Source organism: Sus scrofa, chromosome 18 (assembly GCF_000003025.6).
Source record: "Sus scrofa isolate TJ Tabasco breed Duroc chromosome 18, Sscrofa11.1, whole genome shotgun sequence".
In the NCBI taxonomy this organism is placed as follows: domain Eukaryota; kingdom Metazoa; phylum Chordata; class Mammalia; order Artiodactyla; family Suidae; genus Sus; species Sus scrofa.
The window spans coordinates 10,980,961-11,000,917 of NC_010460.4; the positions used below are offsets into that span (position 1 = coordinate 10,980,961).

At 44.3% G+C, this 19,957-nt stretch overlaps 1 protein-coding gene across 6 annotated transcripts in view; it reads left to right on the forward strand.

Moving 5' to 3' along the window:
* SVOPL (SVOP like) overlaps nt 1-19,957 on the forward strand; it is a 76,649-nt gene that overhangs the window by 12,244 nt on the left and 44,448 nt on the right. For all 6 annotated transcript variants that reach the window (XR_002340283.1, XR_002340282.1, XM_021078779.1 and 3 more), the window contains 6 exons: nt 1,559-1,657; nt 4,556-4,627; nt 6,281-6,405; nt 9,593-9,656; nt 12,716-12,841; nt 14,267-14,395. Coding sequence is in view for 4 of the 6 variants with exons in the window: in XM_021078779.1 (XP_020934438.1) it covers nt 1,559-1,657; nt 4,556-4,627; nt 6,281-6,405; nt 9,593-9,656; nt 12,716-12,841; nt 14,267-14,395 (615 nt within the window). In the remaining 2 variants the exon portion in view is untranslated. The remainder of the gene's footprint in view (nt 1-1,558; nt 1,658-4,555; nt 4,628-6,280; nt 6,406-9,592; nt 9,657-12,715; nt 12,842-14,266; nt 14,396-19,957) is intronic.

Sequence of the window (19,957 nt, forward strand, 5' to 3'; positions counted from 1 at the left end):
CTGTGTGTGATAGCATCTTGGCGACACAGTAATCTCTTGTCTACTCTCCATGACAAGGACTCCTAGGTCCTGGATTTCTCTAAGGTCTTCTAAGATTTTTTTTGTACAGTGACGCTCCTCTGTGCCCATTCCTGGCTTCTGGCTGAGCCTCTCCCTTAAGGCTGTGATGTTGGAGAGGCTCAGAATCTCACTCCTTCTTAGCTTATTTTCTCCTAAGATCTTTGGAAGGAGTGGAGCCCTGATTAATATGGACCCCACTGCTCTCTATTACTGAATAAGTTTAATGCCTCAAACATCCTTCTGAGATCATCATGCTATCTCTTATTCATGATACTTTTTGGACTAAAACATTCCAGCTATTTGAATTCTAAACATGACTATAATACTCCCCAAGGGGAGACAAGCCATTGTGATATACTTCAAATTCCCACATACTAGCTAACAGGAGCCATGCCTTTTTCATCCCACACCTTCACTTATATAAGTAAAAATGGTATCATAATGAACAACCCATACAGATGTCCTATTGCTCTCGCAGAATGTGTCCCAAACAAATTCCTCTTTCCCCCTTTGACGCCCCCTTTTCCCTCCTTTGGTCCCTGTCAGTGACGCCACTGTTCATCTCTTCCTCTATACGCACAAAACCTCAGAATCAGCTTTGCATCTTCCTTGTTCACTTTCCTCCACTGAATTTCTATCATCTGTTTCTATTTACTCTTTCTTTTCTAGCATCTACGTCTTCCTTTCCCTGAGAGAGGAACTCATCCTGCAGAGAATCACAAGATTTGGACAGAAGATGAAATTTCTTCCCATAGAAAATGTGGATATCTAGTAGCACATCTTATACTAATTTTGCTAAATAGTTGTTCTTTCCTGATGATGAACTCAAATTGGTTTGTACTCATTGCTTGTTTTCTAGCTTTCAGGAATCTTGCCTCCCCATCCCAGCTTCTTGAAATCAGGGACTATTTCAAAGATCCATTTGCAAGGGGCAGCCCTGAGATCTTGACAATGACGAGTATAAAACAGTAATGCTGGCACAGGGAATGATATCTAATCACTTGTGATGGAACATGATGGAGGATAATGAGAAAAGAAGAATGTATATACATGTATTACTGGGTCACTTTGCTGTACAGCAGAAATTGACAGAACATTGTAAATCAACTATAATAAAAAAACTAAAAACAAAACAAAACAGTAATGCTGGGTCGATGTGGATGCTGGTGCTTAGCTCGGGTCACCTGCCAGCTAAGTGACAGATCTCCATACAAAGCTTTCAGAGTGTTAAAATGCAAAACCATGGATCAGCAGCATCATAAGTCTTAAGGGACCTTCTCAGATTATTCAAACTGCACATATGACATCCACAAAAGCGAAAGTTCTTCTGTACTTCATTACCCGATTAGCAGGGCCGAGTGGGTATGTAATAGGTACTGCCTAAGTGGAGGTGGGGAAGGAGGAGCTTATGTCTAGAAAGATGATGGACAGGCAGGCTTGGGAAGAAGCGACGATAAGCCAGCCCTTCAACATGCTGTGTCCCTTCCTCTTCTTTAAGGTTGCCGAGGCCATGGAGATCATGTTAATAGCGGTTGTGTCTCCCGTCATCCGCTGTGAATGGCAGCTGGAGAACTGGCAGGTGGCATTAGTGACCACAGTGAGTGCCTGCTTCCTGTGCTGAGAAGAACCAGCTGAGGACCCAGGGCTTCTGCTCCCCTCCCCGGTCCTGCAGGGCCGAGAGTCACAGAATCCCTCACCCCTTGGTGTGTTGGCTTCCCACGCTCACGCACTGGCAGGTCCACACTAGCCGCTGAGGCCAATCTCCCTTTTCCTCTGGGGAGCAGAACCTTGAACTGCTTATTTTTCAGACCCTAGCGAGAGCCCAGAAGAGATGAATATAAAACAGAAAAAATGACCCTTAGCCATGGGTTAGTTATGGCTCAAATCAGATCGCTAAGAGGCTACTCAGTTAGGCCATAGTGACCTGACCAGTCACCAAATGACCCTCAATGAATTGTATGTGCTACACATTAAATTGTTCTCAAAGACCATTATGAATAGCCTTATGAATTTGATGCCAAAATTTGCTACAAAGTGGATTTAAGGTTGTCATTCATCATCCTTTCAAGAGGTATTTATTCAGCACCAATTAATTACCAGCAGACTGTGTGTGTGTGTGTGTGTGTGTGTGCTCACCTGCACGTGTATGATGGAAGGAACACAAACAGTTGCACGTTGCTTTAATAGAAAACGAGGGAGAAGGTGCAATGGGAGGCAGGCTTGAAGAGATGGGGCTGGGAGGTGGCTAGAGCATAACTGAGCCTGTGCGGGTTAGACCACTGCAGGTCACGGCGCCCCAACTTAGGCCAAAGTGCATAAGCCCTCCAAGCAAACAATAGCTGGCACAAACATGTAAGATGGTATATCAAATGATCATTTTGTGTAACAAAATCAGTTTTACCTAAGCACATCACTGACATCATAGTCAGGATGAATGAACCTTAAAAGTACAGCTTCCAGGAGTTGCCGTCATGGCTCAGTGACTAGTAGCCATGAGGATGTGGGTTCGATCCTTGGCCTCACTCAGTGGGTTAAGGATCCAGTGTTGCCATGAGCTGTGGTGTAGGTGGCAGACATAGCTTTGATCCAACGTCACTGTGGCTGTGGTGTAGGCCAGCAGCTACAGCTCTGCTTTGACCTCTAGCCTGGGAACTTCCATGTGCTGCAGGTGCAGCCCTAAAATGCAATAATAATAATAATAATAATAATAACAATAATAATATTACTATAATATTATGGTAATATTAATAATTATTATAATTAATTAATAATATAATAATAAATCATTATTGTAATTATTATTTCCACTTAATTATATTAATATTATTACTATTATTATTACTATTATAAGGGCATGTTAATACCAATAATCAGAAAGAAAATTAGTCCAGAATAAAAAGAGCCTTTCATAGTTAATAAATTTGGATATATGCAAAATGTGTCCCATTGTCCTTATTTTTACTATTTTGCTGAGGACTGGCTAGAGTTCATTATGGTGTGGCATCTGTCCCAGGCTTGGCATTTAGAAAACACTGGATTTTCTCTCCTCCAATTCTATCCTAAAGAGAACAGTGCACAGAGAAAACGTACAGCTTTTGTTGTTCATGTATTGATATGATTTTTTAAATAGTTCCCCATAGAAGAAATGCTTTTGAGTCTTCCTTATAAAGAGTAGGGGAGAAAAAGAAAAAGCAAAGCAGGCAGCAGAGAGAAACAGAGCTTTTTCATTGAAAAAGTGTTAGAAATGCCAGCAAACACCTTTCCTTTGATTGTCCTGGAAGCAATCTTCCTAGAAAGGAAAATAAGTGAAGCCTGCAGCTGCTGATGGCATAAAAAAAGTCCCTTAAAGGCATGGACATAAGGTTACAGCTCAAGCTGAGTAAAACTGCTGGTATCATACCCGGTTCTTGGATTTTTATCACGGTAGGAAAAACTATTGTGAAAATAAGTAAAGAAAGGAAGTAGGGAGTTCCCGTCGTGGTGCAGGGAACCATGAGGTTGCGGGTTTGATCCCTGCCCTTGCTCAGTGGGTTAAAGGATCCAGCGTTGCCGTGAGCTGTGGTGTAGGTTGCATACGCGGCTCGGATCCCGCGTTGCTGTGGCTCTAGTGTAGGCCGGTGGCTACAGCTCCGAATTCAACCCCTAGCCTGGGAACCTCCATATGCCATAGGAATGGCCCAAGAAATAGCAAAAAGACCACAAAAAAAAAAAAAAAGAAAGAAAGAAAGAAAGAAAGAAAAGAAAGGAAGTAAGTTTCTTTTAGTAATGAAGGATGTTTCTAAATAAATGGTTGGTTTGGGTGTTTGTTGAAAGTTAGGTTTCCCGCTAATAAAGGAAGACTATTTCCGGAAGTCTCAACCTGTGTGAGGAATAAGGCAGAGCATGAGTGAATAGAGTTTGGGGGTTTTCTTATTAAAATAGAAATTCTCCATTACACATCTGAGCGCCTGATCAGAGGCAAAGCACTTATCTGCTCCTCAGACCCCTGTTTCCACCTGGTGTCAGTGACCCCAGATGTGGGATCCATCAACCTCTCAAGTCCTGAACATGTCACACAGGAGTCAGGGGAGAGGCTTTCTTTTTTTTTTTTTTTTCTTTTTAGGGCCACACCCATGGTATATGGAAGTTCCCAGGTTAGGGGTTGAATCCAAGCTGTAGATTCTGGCCAGAGCCACAGCCACAGCAATGTCGAGTCCAAGCGAGATCTGAGCCCTGTCTGCAACCTATGCTGTGGCTTGCAGCAACACTGGATCCTTAACCCACTGAGCAAGGCCAGAGATTGAACCCGCATCCTCATGGATACTAGTTGGACTTGTTCCTGCTGCGCCACAACGGGAACTCCGGGGAGAGCTTTGTAAAAGCCCGTCCTTCAACCACCAACCCTTGCACCTCTCCAGCCTTCTTTTAGTTAGGATGGATGAATGCTTAATGCAGTTAGAGGACATATTATAAAAAAGCTGCTTAGAGGATAATTTCTTCTCGCCCCGCTCCCCAGATGGTGTTTTTCGGCTACATGGTATTCAGCATCTTCTTTGGTCTCTTGGCTGACAGATACGGCCGCTGGAAGGTAGGTTGGCTTTGGAGGATAATGTGGAATTTTCTTTTGTGTATCTATTTGTGGTGATGTCACCACTGCTATTTCTCAATCAGTACCCAAGTTGGAAAGTACAGAAACCCCCTCCTCTGACATCTCGTGCCTGAATTCTTGGCTCGTCTTCTTGCTGTCTCATCTATCCCTGAGGTCTCTGTCCCCATGGCTGGTCCCCCTAGGCCAGGTGTGTGGCTAATGGATGGGCATCGTTAGGTATAGCAGAGACAATGTGGGGCTCTGCATGTGTAACATAAGCAGGTGCACATTCCCCCAAGTATAGCTTAGCCGCTTGCTCAATGTCACACATGTGCTGAGATGCAACATCACGACGTAAACCTATGCCTTGTGATGACAAACCCAGGTCTCCCTTCTCCTCTTGTCTGATTGCTGGTGGGGAAGAGTTCTCTAGCTTAGAGACAAGCTATACTTACCCAAGTAGTACTTAGGCTACAGTTTTTGTTTTTTTTTTTAAACTTCTAACCTAAATGAAATGTATTTCTGTGTATAGCTGAATTATGAGTCTTCTTGTGTGTGTGTGTGTCTTTTTAGACCACACCTGTGGCATATGGAAGTTCCCAGGCTAGGGGTTGAATTGGAGCTGTGGCTGCCAGCATACACCTCAGCCACAGCAATGCCATATCTGAGCCACATCTGTGACCTACACCATAGCTCACAGCAATGCTGGATCCTTAACCCACTGAGCAAGACCATGGATATCAGTCAGGTTCATTACCACTGAACCATGATGGGAACTCCTGTATGAGTTTTTTTATCCCAGACATAGAGTCAATTATTCCAACATAATATAGGAAATTTTTCGTCTTTTTGAAAATTATCGTTGATGGGAGGGGGAGGGAGTGGGAGGGATCGGGAGCTTGGGCTTAGCAGACACAACTTAGAATAGATTTACAAGGAGATCCTGCTGAGTAGCATTGAGAACTTTGTCTAGATACTCATGTTGCAACAGAACAAAGGGTAGGGGGAAAATGTAATTGTAATGTATACATGTAAGGATAACCTGACCCCCTTGCTATACAGTGGGAAAATAAAATTATTTAAAAAAAGAAAAAAGAAAAAAAAAGAAAAAGGAAAAAAGAACAATATGTTTTCCTCTATGAGCAGTGAAAATAGGATAAAACTGTGTTAATAGTATTTTCTCTGGGCTGGAGAATCAAAAGTGACTTAAAGGTTTTTACTTCTTTTTCTTCTTTCCATATTTTCTACTAGAAGCTTTTGTATTAGTTTTACAGTTAGAGAAAAAGCACATCCCTTAAATTGTCTCCTTATGCTCATTCCCACACAGTGGGTTGTCGTGCTCCTGACAATCCTGTACGTGTCCGGGTAGGACAAGGTTTTGCAGTGTAACTTATAAGTTCAGGTTCCTGCACCTGTGAGAGTGGATGCCGTGGCGGAATTCTGGTTTAAACTTGGAACATCTGGGCTTTCAAATATTGAAATCATAGGGATCATATTGTCTGACGATTGTAAGAGCTCAGGGAGCTCCCTAAAGACTAGCTCCACAGAGAAGCGAGCATCTGGATGGAATGAAAAGTCACCCTCAGAAGACAGGTTTTCTTCCCCAGCCTTCCGGGGGGGCAGGTCCCATTCACGTCTCTTTTCATTATTCAGATTTTGTTCATCTCGTTCCTGTGGGGCGCCTACTTCTCCTTGCTGACCTCTTTCTCGCCCTCGTACATCTGGTTCGTCTTCCTGCGGACAATGGTGGGCTGTGGCGTGTCTGGCCATGCACAGGGGTGAGACTTTACTTCCAGGAACCCTGAGGGAGATGTGTGGACACTCACACACATCGCCTGTAGTTAATGGGCTAAGAGCATCAGTAAGTTGCAAGTGTATCGAATGCATTTTTGAGCTGCTTTCCTGGCCACTCCCCCTACACCCCCAATGATGGCTGCTTATTCCGTTAGGAACTCTTTGCTCATCAGCACGATGTTGGATGGTGAGGCTAGCAGGGTGCTAGCCTGAGCATGTGTTAACCTCTCCGTTCCTCAGGCTGATCAGCATTTTTTGGATCAGTAATGTTTTCTTAGACTAAATGCTAACAAAAAGTGCCATGTGAGGTGGGTATAAAACAACGTCAACCTAACGCAATCCATTCATTTCTTGAGAATTTCTGGAAGAGTTTAGTTTGACCACGAGCCTCTATGACATTCAGGAATAACCATTTTAAAGGGCCCTTGCCCTGTAACTTAAGACTGTGGCAAAGTGAATTTGCAAAGTGGGTGACACTGTTGATATAGCCGTGCTGCTGCTTATCTTTTTCTGCTCACACATAAGGGTGTAATATTTCATTGTGCAGTGGCATGAACCTTGTTTCACTCAATTTTCAGCCTACCTTAAATTAACAAGGCCCCTCGAACTAGTCTCTCCTGGGTGACTTGAAGCAAGTTGCCCTTAGAATATATTAGGAAATGTCAGAGCACTTAATTATTACCCTAATGTGTCAGGGGGAATAACTGTTCTTCCCTGGGGCATAAGTTAAGCTTTGGTGCCCAAAGGAGTAGAAGTTAGAATTTGAAACACCCCTTAGGAAGCAGCCCAATAAATATTTTAAAACTCCAAACCCTGGTTAAGAACCACAATGGAGAAGAACAGTTAGAACATGAATGGAATATAAGTCCATTTTTCTTCTATTCACAACATTAATATGTGCTTAATTAGGAATCCGTGCTTTGACTGTCATAGTTAGTTGGAGAAACTATTTACCTTCTCTTGAGTAGATTTTATTTTATGATGATTATTTTTTTAGGGCCGCACCTACAGCACATGGAAGTTCCCAGGCTAGGGATCGAATCAGAGCTACACTTGCCGTCCTTGGGATCTGAGCTGTGTCTGTGACCGACATCATAGCTTGAGGCAATGCCGGATCCTTAACCCACTGAGCAAGGCCAGGAATTGAACCTGTGTCTTCATGGATGCCAGTCGAGTTTGTTTCCACCGTGCCACAACAGGAATTCCTCTTGAGTGTATTTTCATTTCCCATGTGTGTTTTAGAAAAGGGAATTGGAGAAAGCATTTTTTTCAAAAAACAAACATTTTGCTGGTGTTTCTCTTGGCAAAAGAAATAAAGCTAAGACCTCGTAAATGGTAGAAGGGTTAAAATAACTTTGGGAATAAAATAGTAAACAGAAGAGCACTTAGAAGTTTATTTCTTATTCTCTTATATGGGTTAATAATTATATACTGGTGTATGATTGTGTAGGAAAAACTTTCTTCTGTTTTTTTTTTTTTTTTTTTTTACCACTCAATACCTCTTTTTTTTTTTTTTTTTTTTTTTCTTTTCTTTTCTTTTTAGGGCTGCACATGCCACATATGCAAGTTCCCAGCTGAGGGTTGAGTCGGAGCTACAGCCGCCATCCTACGCCACAGCCACAGCAACACAGGATCTGAGCTGCATGTGCAAGCTACTCCACAGCTCACAGCTATGCCAGAGCCTTAACCCACTGATCGAGGCCAGGGAATCAAACCCGCATCCTCATGGATGCTAGTCGGGTTCCCTAACCGCTGAGCCACGATGGGAACTCCATATTATTCCATGCACTTTTTTTTTTTTTGTCTTTTTGCCTTTTCTAGGGCCACTCCCTCGGCACATGGAGGGTCCCAGGCTAGGGGTCGAATTGGAGCTGTAGCCGCCAGCCTACGTCAGAGCCACAGCAATGCAGGATCCGAGCCGCGTCTGTGACCTACACCACAGCTCACGGCAACGCCGGGTCCTCAACCCACTGAGCAAGGGCAGGGATCGAACCTGCAACCTCATGGTTCCTAGTCGGATTCATTAACCACTGTGCCACAACGGCAGCTCCTATTCCATGCACTTTTAACTGGAGTTAGCGTGGACCCCACAAGACTGTCTCCCACTTCGGACACCAATCAGTAGCAGTAGGTCCCCAGGTTACCCACAACTTCTGTCTGATCTATCACAGATTAGAAGTTCCTACAGACAGACTCCTCCTCAGGTTCAAGAATTTGCTAGAGGGGCTCAGAGAACCCAGGAAACAGTTGACTCATTGCAGATTTATTACAATGGATATTTTATTTTTTATTTTTTTTAATTTTTTTTTGTCTATTGTTGTTGTTGTTGTTGTTGTTGCTATTTCTTGGGCCGCTCCCGCGGCATATGGAGGTTCCCAGGCTAGGGGTTGAATCGGAGCTGTAGCCACCGGCCTACGCCAGAGCCACAGCAACGCGGGATCCGAGCCGCGTCTGCGACCTACACCACAGCTCACGGCAACGCCGGATCGTTAACCCACTGAGCAAGGGCAGGGACCGAACCCGCAACCTCATGGTTCCTAGTTGGATTCGCTAACCACTGCGCCACGACAGGAACTCCACAATGGATATTTTAAAGGAAGCAGATCAACAACCGGAGGAGGAGACAGACACAGGACAAAGTCTGGAGAGAGCTCAAGAGCAGAAGCATCTGTCTCCATGGAGTCTGGGGTGCACCACCCTCTCGGCACATAACTATGTTTGCCAACCGGAAGCTCTCTGAACCCCTCATGTTACCCTGGAGCCTTCATCACAGAGACGTGATTGATTGTGAACTCATTTTCCCGCCTGTCTCTTCTCTCCAGGGGAGGGGGGATAGGGCTGAAAGTTCCATGACTCCAATCATGGCTTGTTTTTTTCAGACCAGCCCCATCCAGAAGCTCATCAAGAGTCACCTCTTTAGAACACATGATGTTCCTATCAACCAGGAAATTCCAAGATTTTCTGGAGCTCTGTGTCAGGAACTGGGGTCCAAGACCAAATATTAGAAGGAACCAGGAACAGGGACCCCTGTACATATTTCTCATTATCTTACAATGATGACTATCTGTTTTTGACCTTTTGATCCCCATGACCAGAACATTATGACTGTGCGTTTTTGAAAGTTACTTGGTTTTATAAAAGCAAAATGGTGTTTTCTCCCTTCCTGTTTAGGCTCATCATAAAGACGGAATTTTTGCCTACAAAATATCGAGGCTATATGCTCCCCTTGTCTCAGGTAAGGTACAAAAGGTACAATTCTTCTGTCTTCTGATCCCATCGCATACGGAGAACGTGGCTTTTCTTCTGGCTGGTTCTTTGATGAACACACTGCCTCTTACCTGGTACCAGCCACAGAGTGTCAGGAATGCTGGACACCAGGGGTCCAATTCCAAGGTTTTCTGAGCCAGGATTTTGTCATCTGGCAGCAGCCTTTAGAACACAGTAACCCCTGCCTTAATAACCAGGCAACATGCTGCTGGCTGGTTTCACTGGGATGACAGAAGCCCAGGAATGTCACTGGGATGAACATTCTCCCTAACGGGGGACACAGCTGCCACCTCTTTTAGTGGCTCCCTTCCAGGAATCATAGGGTCTGCAAGGCTGTAACTGGCCCGGGCCTGTGGGGCCTTTATCCAGGTGAGAAGATAAGGATGCTCCCCAGCCCTCCTCAGACCCTGCTGGCTACTGAGTAGAGGTTTTGTATCCAGAAGGTATGTCTGCCTGGGTGCACCTGCACCCTCTTTGGTGTCATTGTTAACCCAAAGCCCTGCCAGTCAGAGGGCCCTGAAAGTTGGGACCCTTCCCACTGAAGCTCTGTATATTTGGCAATAAATAGAGCAGTAGGATAATATTTTTTAGATGTAGTTTTAATTTTTCTGATATGAAATGTCAGCAACCTAAAAACTAGAAAGAACCTAACACCACATGCTGATGCTCTTCTTTCCTCCCAGCTCTCTTCCCGTCTTTATTAAGATGAACGCCTACCCTTTTAACAGTGAGTGGTTGGATTTTACACCTAATGTTATTGGATGGGCATACGCCTGTTCAAACTCAGCGATGAACTTTTTCCTCTTCCACCTGCTCTTCATTCTTTGTCATACTTCTTGGTTCTGCCTTCACCGTGCTGGTCTTATTTTCTAGGCCCCCTTCATTTAACTGATGATTCCCATGGCTTGCGCTACCATGAGCCTAGCCTTGCCCCACCCCCATCTTCATCTGCAGCCACATCTTCATCTGCACCCAAGAGCACCAGCTGGACCTTCAGACCCAAGTGGCCAATTCCCTGAGAGCCACTTGGATATCCCGCAGTTCCCTCAAATACAACAGGCATAGAGCTTGTCTCTTCATCGTCCCCTGGAGCCTCTTGTTTCCATGTTTCTGCTCTTAGTCAATAGCAAAGGCCGTCTCCTCAGTTGTCTGAGCCACGCACTCAGGAGCGCTGCCCGAGACCCCCCAGCCCTGCCCCAGTCTCCCCTCGACTCCGTTCCCTCCGTCACCAGACTCTCCTGATCCGTCCTTGTCAGCAGACCTTCGACTGCAGTGTCTTCAGCAAAGCCTGTTGCTTTTATCTCCAACATATGTGCCAAATCCATCAGACTAAAAAAAAAAAAATTTTTGTCATTTCCCTACTAAAATCCTTTTCACTGCTACATCACCTGTTACCCGTCTACTGCAATGGCCTATGAGAGGCCTTCTTACACCTTGCCGCTTCAATCCTGATCACTCGAGTTACCCTCTCACACATTACATTTAAAAATTTTTTCAGTTGTTGCAACTTCCTGTGAGTCCATAATTATTTCAACATGAAACATTTTGAAAAGAAAACGAAAAAATAAAAAAATTTTCGTAGCCCTTATCACTTTTTTTTTTTTTTTTTTTTTTTGCTTTTTAGGGCCCAACCTGTGGCACATGGAGGTTCCCAGGCTAGGGGTTGAATTGGAGCTGCAGCTGCCGGCCTACACCACAGCCACAGCAACACGGGATCTGAGCCGTGCCAGCGACCTACACCACAGCTCACGGCAATGCTGGATCCTTAGCCCACTGAGTGGGGCCAGGGATCGAACCTGTGTCCTCATGGATACTTGTCAGGTTCATAACCGCTGAGCCATGGCAGGAACTCCCCTTATCACTTTCTGAAATAATTGTTTCTTTTTTTATAATAGAATTCTTTGACGATGAAATAGTCACCCCTTAATTAGGCCCCCAAAGGGTCTTTTAATAAGTTACCTTCTCTCCATCTTCCAATGGGAAAATAATGCTCAGGATAACACTTGGAATTTTTTTAATTCTCGACTCATGGGGCTTGGTCATAGGTGGCAGCCATGCTATTTGTTGATATCAAATGATTTCCAAGATAAATTTTTCAGGACCAAAAGTAGTATTGAGAAATATTTATACTATGTTACCATATTTAAACTATATTTACTCTGCTACTATGGTAAACATTTATATCATATATAAATATGCTATATTTATGTATGCTATGATTAAATTTATGTCTTTTTTTTTTTTTTTTTGCTTTTGTCTTTTTAGCTCCACACCCATGGTATGTGGAGGTTCCCAGCCTAGGGGTCCAACTGGAACTGTAGCCACCAGCCTACACCACAGCCTCAGCAATGCCAGATCCAAGTTGTATCTGCAACCTACACCACAGTTCACAGCAACGCCGGATCCTTAACCCACTGAGCGAGGCCAGGGATTGAACCTCAGATTCATTTCCGCTGTGCCATGACAGGAACTCCCTATGTTTACATTTATATATATATAAAAAGAACAGGATATATCTTTATTAGCTTCCAGATGTTTAGAACAGCTCTGGAAGGAGATAAGAAACTGGGGATGATGGTTTCCTCTGAGAAAAGGACCTGGATGGCAGGAAACTGGGAGAAGAGGAGGGTCTTTGCACAGGGCTCTGCTTTGCTGAGCTGTGGACCAGGGCAGTTATTATTTATTCAAGCAAAGAAATAAACGGGGTCCCAGAGTTTTAAACCTTTTGGTGACACGGCTGACATCCCCCACCGCTCCACCGCATCTCCCACTCCCCTCTCCCACCCCCGACCCCCGTCTCCTTGAGTCTCCGACTTACAAACAGAGCCGTGGAGAACTGAAGCGACTTTCCTAATTCATCCAGGACCTGGGGATGGTGCTGGGGGTAGAAAGGGACCCATCTGCTCCTCCGCAAAGCCTGGCTCCCATCTCACCCCCTTACCATTAAATCACGGGCAGGGCAGCCCCCCAAGAGGGGGTGTGGAGCACATGCTATAGGAGGACCTTGACCTTGCCTCTCTGCCCCAGGTGTTCTGGCTGGCGGGCTCCCTGCTCATCATCGGCCTCGCCTCGGTGGTCATCCCCACCATCGGGTGGCGCTGGCTCATCCGCATCGCCTCCATCCCCGGCATCGTCCTCATCATGGCCTTCAAGGTGAGGACCTCATGGGGGGCTCTCTGGCTGGCCCCCCAGATACCTATCTCACGTCCACCTCGCGCCTTTACGTAAGCATCTGTCTCAATCAGCTTATGAGGAGAGGGTGTTTGGGCAGCATTCACGCACAAGCCCAGTCACGAAGCTGTGAAAGCCGAGGATGTTTGGGGGCAAGCAGGAGGCTGGAATGGCTGGATGAGGGTGCTGGGGGAGGCCGGGAAGAGCCTGTGTCAGACTGCGAGGCCTGAGCCAGGGGTGCTGGGGAAGGGGTTGAGTGCTGGGAAGCTGGGACATGGTGTGTGGAGACGGAAAAGGGCAGAAAAGCCACGAGGTGAGGGTGCGCCATGAGCAGCACCTCAACTGCCCCCTGGCAGGTGGATGGGGAGGAGGGTGCTGCTAAGGGAGAGGTTTCGCTGAGGAAGAACCACTGGTCTTGAGTGAGTGTGAGGCAAGAGAGGCGGGGGATTGACCAAGCCGATTCTCAAGGTCCCAGCATCACTGGAGGGCTCTAGTGTTTTCTGTTTAACGTATGCAATGTGTTCAAGGACTCAGGATGGTTCCTCCAGTCCTGGGTGCTAGAGGACCTGCCTTGGTCACCTTTTAGGTTGTTGCACTGTGGGAGCTCCTGGGGTTCTTGGGGAGGGGCCAGATGATGAAGCGGTGAGAAGCACTAGCTCTTTACACATGGGATGCAAGAATTTTTTTTTTTTTGGTCTTTTTTTTAGGGCCAGACATGCAGCATATGGAACATCCCAGGCTAGGGGTCAAATCAGAGCTGTAGCCACCAGCCTACACCACAGCTCACTGCAATGCCAGAACCAAGCTATGTCTGCGACCTACACCACAGCTCACGGCAACGCCAGATCCTTAGCCCCCTGAGCAAAGCCAAGGATCGAACCCATGTCCTCATGATTCCTAGGGAGATTCGTCACTGCTGAGCCACAATGGGAACTCCAAAGATGTAAGATTTTCACTGTACGAGTTCCCATGTGGCTCAGTGGGTTAAGGACCTGGTGTTGTCGCTGCAGAGGCTCCAGTTGATGCTGTGGCACGGGCTGGATCCCTGGTCTGGGAACTTCCTCCAGTAGCAAGTGCAGCCAAAAAATATTTTTTAAAAATTGTTTTAAATTTCATTGTATTAAGTAGGTTGGGCCAAACTGGTGTGAAGCTCAGTATCAATCTTGTGCCCTCCAAGATCGGCCTATGATAAGAAGATAACAGTTTTTGTTCTACCTGGATTGCAAGAGTATAGCTGCTCCATTGCTGCGGTAAAGCTGGCTACAATGTATCCCATCTTGGGAAACTGGGACAGCTTAGAGTATGCAAGCTTAATAACTGGGACAGCTTAGAGTATACAAGCTTAATAACCCTACTGCTGAAGTCCAAAACAGTTGCCACACTGATGTTTTTGTCATCCACACCCAGTTTATTCCTGAATCTGCTCGGTTCAATGTCTCCACCGGGAACACTCAGGCTGCCCTGGCCACGCTGGAGCGCATCGCCAAGATGAACCGCTCAGTCATGCCCGAGGGGAAGCTGGTGGAGCCCATCCTGGTGAGTTCCTCTCCCCCAGCCTCCCAGATACCCCCTCAGTCTTGGGAAGCTGAGCCCTCTAATCCCACCTCTGAAACAGAGGAAATCCAGACTAAATCCAGCGCCCCTGAGATCCAGGGGCGCTCAGTTACCTTCCATCACTTTTCTCATCGATGAAATGGAAATAGCACCTGCTTTGCAGAGCTAGTCACTCATTTCACTCACCGGCAGGCAGGTCAGCCACAGGCTCCTGGAAGACTTTTATCAGTTCTACCTCCCTCACCTGTCCTGCCAACCTCTTTGAATGTTGGGTAAAACTTGTCCATAAACCGGTTTATACCTAATATTTATTTTAAGGTGAGTGGTGGGAAGATAATTAGGGGGTGTCAAAAGGAGGAGTTTTGGGGAGTTCCTGCTGTGGTGCAGTGGGTTAAGAACCCGACTCCAGCGACTCAAGTGGCTTTGGAGGTGTGGGTTCGATTCCTGACCGAGGCAGTAGGTTAAAAGATCCAGCCTTGCCACAGATGCAGCTGTGGTTCGGATTCAGTCCCTGGCCTGGGAACTTCTATATGCTGTGGGTGCGGCCATAAAATTAAAAAAAAAAAAAAAGGAAGAGTTTTAAAAACTGTTATTCTATTTGTGTAGAGGTTAATGTCTACTTAACACCCTTGATTGAGTTAATGTGGGTGATTTATGTTTTAGAAAATTGCCTAACTCATTTGGGTTTTCAAGTTTATTGATATAAAATTTTTCCTAGTATTATATTAGTTGCAAAAACCTGCTGCGTATGTCCTCTTTTTTATTTTAATATTGTTTACTTGTGCCTCTCTCTCTCTCTCTTTTTGTTTTTGTTTTTGTGGTCCTCTTAAAGTTTTGTCTATTAAACTTCGAAGAATGAGGAGATTTTGTTGTTTTCTCTTTACTGATTTTTTCAGTGATCTCATTAACTTCTACTTATTTTGGTTTTTTTTTTTTTTGGCTTTTTTTAATGTTCTTCTAGCTTCTTGAGATCAGTATTTAGCTCATTTATATTCATTCTTTTTGATTTTTAATAAAACCACTTGGCTGCATTCGGCAAGTTTTGCTGCAGAGTTACTTTTATTTCTATTTTGTAACTGTTACGAGTTTCTCTTTAACCAATGTGTTATCTGTTAATGACCTTTTTTATTTTTTGTTTCTAATTTAATTTCATTTTGGTCGTAGCATGTTTGGAATTTATATGAAGTTTATTGAGACTTCCCTTTTGTTATCTACATGACTTTTAATTAATATTCCATGCGTGCCTAAAAAGAATGTGTATTCCCATTGAGTGTATATATTGTCACATATTATTAATTGTGCCTTGTAAATATCTGACACCTGTTCTAGAATTTTCCTGCTTGAGCTAACGGTTTTCCAATGAGATGATGGTTTTGTTAGTTTCTCCTTTTACGTCTGGTAGTTTACTCTGTATGTTTGAGGCTTTCTTGCTGCATCCGAGCCTATGATTGATATATTCAGTGTGTGAGCTGATCTTACTATTTGAAGTATGTCTTTATCTCTTTACTGCTTTAGGCCTTACATTTTATTTTCTCTCATACTGATATATCAAAACTAGTTTGGGTTAGGAGTTCTCTGGTGGTCTAGTCACTAAGGGCCTGGTGTTGTCACTGCTGTGGCTTAAGTTTGATCCCTGGCCCAGGAATTTCTGTAGGCCGTGGGTATAGCCAAAAAACAAACATACAAATAAACAAACAAAAAAATCTGCATTGGAGTTTCTCGTCGTGGCTCAGCAGAAACCAATCAGACAAGCATCCATGAGAACGCAGGTTCTATTCCTGGCCTCGCTCAATGAGTTAAGGATTTGGCGTCGCCGTGAGGTGTGGTGTAGATCGAAGATGTGGCTCGGACCTGGCATTGCTGTGGCTGTGGTGTAGGCCTGCAGCTGCAGTTCCAATTCGATCCCTAGCCTGGGAACGTCCATATGCAGTGGGTACGGCCCTAAACACACACACACAAGAGAAAAAGAAGAAGAAAAAAAATCTAGGTTGGGTTAATGTTTTCCTGGTGCCTCCTTTTCTAGCTGTTCATTTTCAACTCGTTTCTGTTGCTTTGCTTTAAGTGTATTTCTTATAGATAAATATCTGTTCTTTACTTTTTCCTACACAATCTCATAGTCTGTGTCTTTTAATGATGGGTTTGGTCCGTTTACAACACCTGTTGTGATTATTGGTGTACTTGGACTTACTTCTGTCCTTGCATTTTCTCCTTCTTCTTAACCGTGTCTTTCCTTTTCTGCTTTCTTTCTCCTTTCTCCTTCTGTTAGATTGGTTCACTTTACTTCTCTATGTTTCCTTCTTCTGGCTTGGAACTTAGGTACTCTATTTCTTTTATTAGAGAGGTAGCCCTTAATTTTGAAATGTGCACCTACAATAGCTAATATCACTTTTTATCGTCATCTGCGTCCTGAAAAATTCAAGAACGTTACACATTCATTCTGATTCGCCTGACTTTGAAGTCTCTTTTGTCTGGTATTTTAATTTCATGTTGTTCATAGTTGCCCTGAATTAGACATTATTTTTTAAAGCCAGCATCTATTTAGATTTATTGATGTTCTTACTGCTGCTTTTTTAAAATTGGTGTCTTAAACTTAATTTTTACAATCACATTCTTGCATCCCTCTTCTTTTTGTTGGGCTATTTTGGTTTCACAGTTAATATGTAAATGTTGGATTTTTGTGGTCTAATTGGATATAAGAAGCATGGTTAGGTCTAGCTTTGTCATATCCAAATAGCTAACCAGTTGCATTCGTGTATTTTTATTGAATAATCCATAGTTGAACCTATTGATGAATATATTATGTTCTAAATGATAGGTTTGTAGATTCAAATATATATAGGATTTATTACCTGATAAATAGGACACTTCATATTGTTGAGAAAGGGATACAGGTTAATTCTTGGTCTAATATAAAACTCTTAATTACAGTATTTTGTAATACAATTTTCATATTTAGGAGGGCACATCCGCTTGTCAAAGTTTCTTTTTTCCCAAGCTATTTTCCAATTTTCCAAGCTCTTTTCTCAGTCCTGTTTTTCTGGAACAACTTTGAAGTCACTGTATCAAGATCTTCTCCCAATTCCCCCAGCAAAACCTATGAGAGTTTAATTGGATGGTGGTGAAGTTACACGTTAATAATCAATACTTTTATAATATTGAATATTCCTATTCTATTTCCTCATTTATTCAAGTCTTTTTATATTCCTCAGTAGCATTTTATAGCTACTTATTTACTTTTTGCATTATATAACATTTATTCCTATTTTATGTTTAAAAATTGTTTTATAAATGGAATTTTTAAATGTATTGTATTTATTATCTTGTTTAGTCCTCATATTTTCTGGACCATATGGCTTGTTTATTTTTGTAGTTGTACCACATCTTCATCGGCCATTCATCTGTTGATGATTCTTAGGCTGTTTGCGTATCTTGGCTGTTGCGAACAAAGCTGCAGCAAGCATGGGAGTGAAGGCCTCTGAGATCCTATTTTCATTTGCTTTGGCTCTAGACCCAGAAGTGGGGTTGCTGGATCATGTGGCCGTTCCATGTTCAATCTTTTGAGGAATAGCTCTACTATTTTACATAGTGGCTGCACCGCTTTATGAGAGAGCGTGTTCTTGACCCACCTCTCGCCCTGTGGCTGAGATGGGTCCAGAGCAGCAACACCTCCCCGCATCGTACTTTCTCAGGGGTTGAGTGGCTACAGCAGCACAGGCGATGTCTATGCGTAAAGTTCTTAAGTGTCCTACATGCAAGTGAGAGGCAGGCTACTCTGGGTGTTTCTGATTGGTTTCCCAGGGTATCACTGATGACCAAAGCGTTGTAATCTTACTGCCACCTGGCCTGCTGTGCGACATACTGAGTGTGAGACAGAGTGTGCTCAGCGATAATGCAAAAAATGAGGATGAAGTGCCCCAGACTTCCTCACACTTACATTTAGGGTTTGGTAAAGTGTTGTCACTTTGCTTTGTGGAGTGTGTCCCCTAATGATTACACGGGCCTCAAAGCCTAAGTGTGAAAAAAGAAACTCGAGCGTTCTTCCCAAGAATTTAAGATAATACTGTTATTCTAGCTTATTTTATGGATCTTGGAAATAAGCTCTTGTGGCTCAGAGGTCAGGACCCTGTTATTAGGTAGCATCATCTGTCTCCTACCTTCCTACCAAGATAGCGACAATTACATCTCACCATGAAAAGCATGATGGGAAGACAAATTAGTTGCTAGGCAACTATGATTAAATGAGGGAAGCTGCTATGCTGTGCAGGGATTGGCCCATAATCTTTAAGTGGCTATGAAATTTTGATTGTCAATAGTATAAGCGTAAAATTGGTTGCAATGAGAAAAAAAAATCTTAATAGAGACAGCGATCAGAAAACTGTGGACAACTGAATGATCATGAGGGTCCAAATCCACCCATTTTTAAAATTTTAAAATTTTATTAATTAATTTATCTTTTAGGGACACACCCACAGCATATGGAGGTTCCCAGGCTAGGTGCCCAATCGGAGCTATAGCTGCCAGCCTACACCACAGCCACAGCAATGCCAGATCTGAACCGCATCTGAACTTCCACCTATACCACAGCTCATGGCAACACCGGATCCTTAACCCACTGAGCGAGGCCAGGGATCGAACCCAAAACCTCATGGTTCCTAGTTGGATTCATTGCTGCTGGGCCACAATGGGAACTCCGAAACCCAACCATTTTTGATGTGTATTTTTTTTCTTTGAACCTGGTAGTTCTTCTAGGGCTGAAGAGCACTGATGTCCACTTCTCACTTCTTCCCCTATTGCCTCCTCCTTTTTTCTCCCTCTGCTACCCTCCTCCTCCATCTCCTATCCCCCATGCATCCTCCCTTCCCCACCTTCCTTCTGCCACTATGTATGAACTCACTTGGGCTGCCATCACAAGATACCGCAGACTGGTTCACTTAAATAACAGAAGTTGGGAATTCCTGTCATGGCTCAGCGGCAATGAACCCAACTGGTATCCATGAAGGCCTGGGTTCAATCCCCGGCCTTTCTCAGTGGGTTAAGGATCTGGCATTGCTGTGAGCTGTGGTGTAGGTCACAGACGTGGTTCCCACCTGGCACGGCTGTGGCTGTGGCATTGGTTGGCAGCTGCAGCTCTGATTTGACCCCTAGCCTGAGAGCATCCATATGCTGCGGATGCAGCCCTTTAAAAAAAAGGTGGGGGGAGAAATAACAGAAGTTTATTTTCTCACACTTCCTGGAGGCTGGAAGTCCAAGGTCGATGTGTTGCAGAGTGTTGCAGAGCTGGTTTCTCCTGAGACCCCTTCCCTGGGCTTTTGCCTGGCAATCCTCTCCCTCCATCTTCACCTCACCTTCCCGCTGTGTGTGCCTGCACCTTAACCTCCTCTTTGTACAAGGACACGGTCCTGTGGGGTTACAGTCCAGTCTACTGGCCGCATTTTAACTCAGTTACCTCTTTAAAGACCCCATCTCCAACTACGGTTCCATTCTGAGGGTTAGGACTTCACATGAGTCCGGGACGACACAGTTCTCCTGAGAACCACCCCTCCT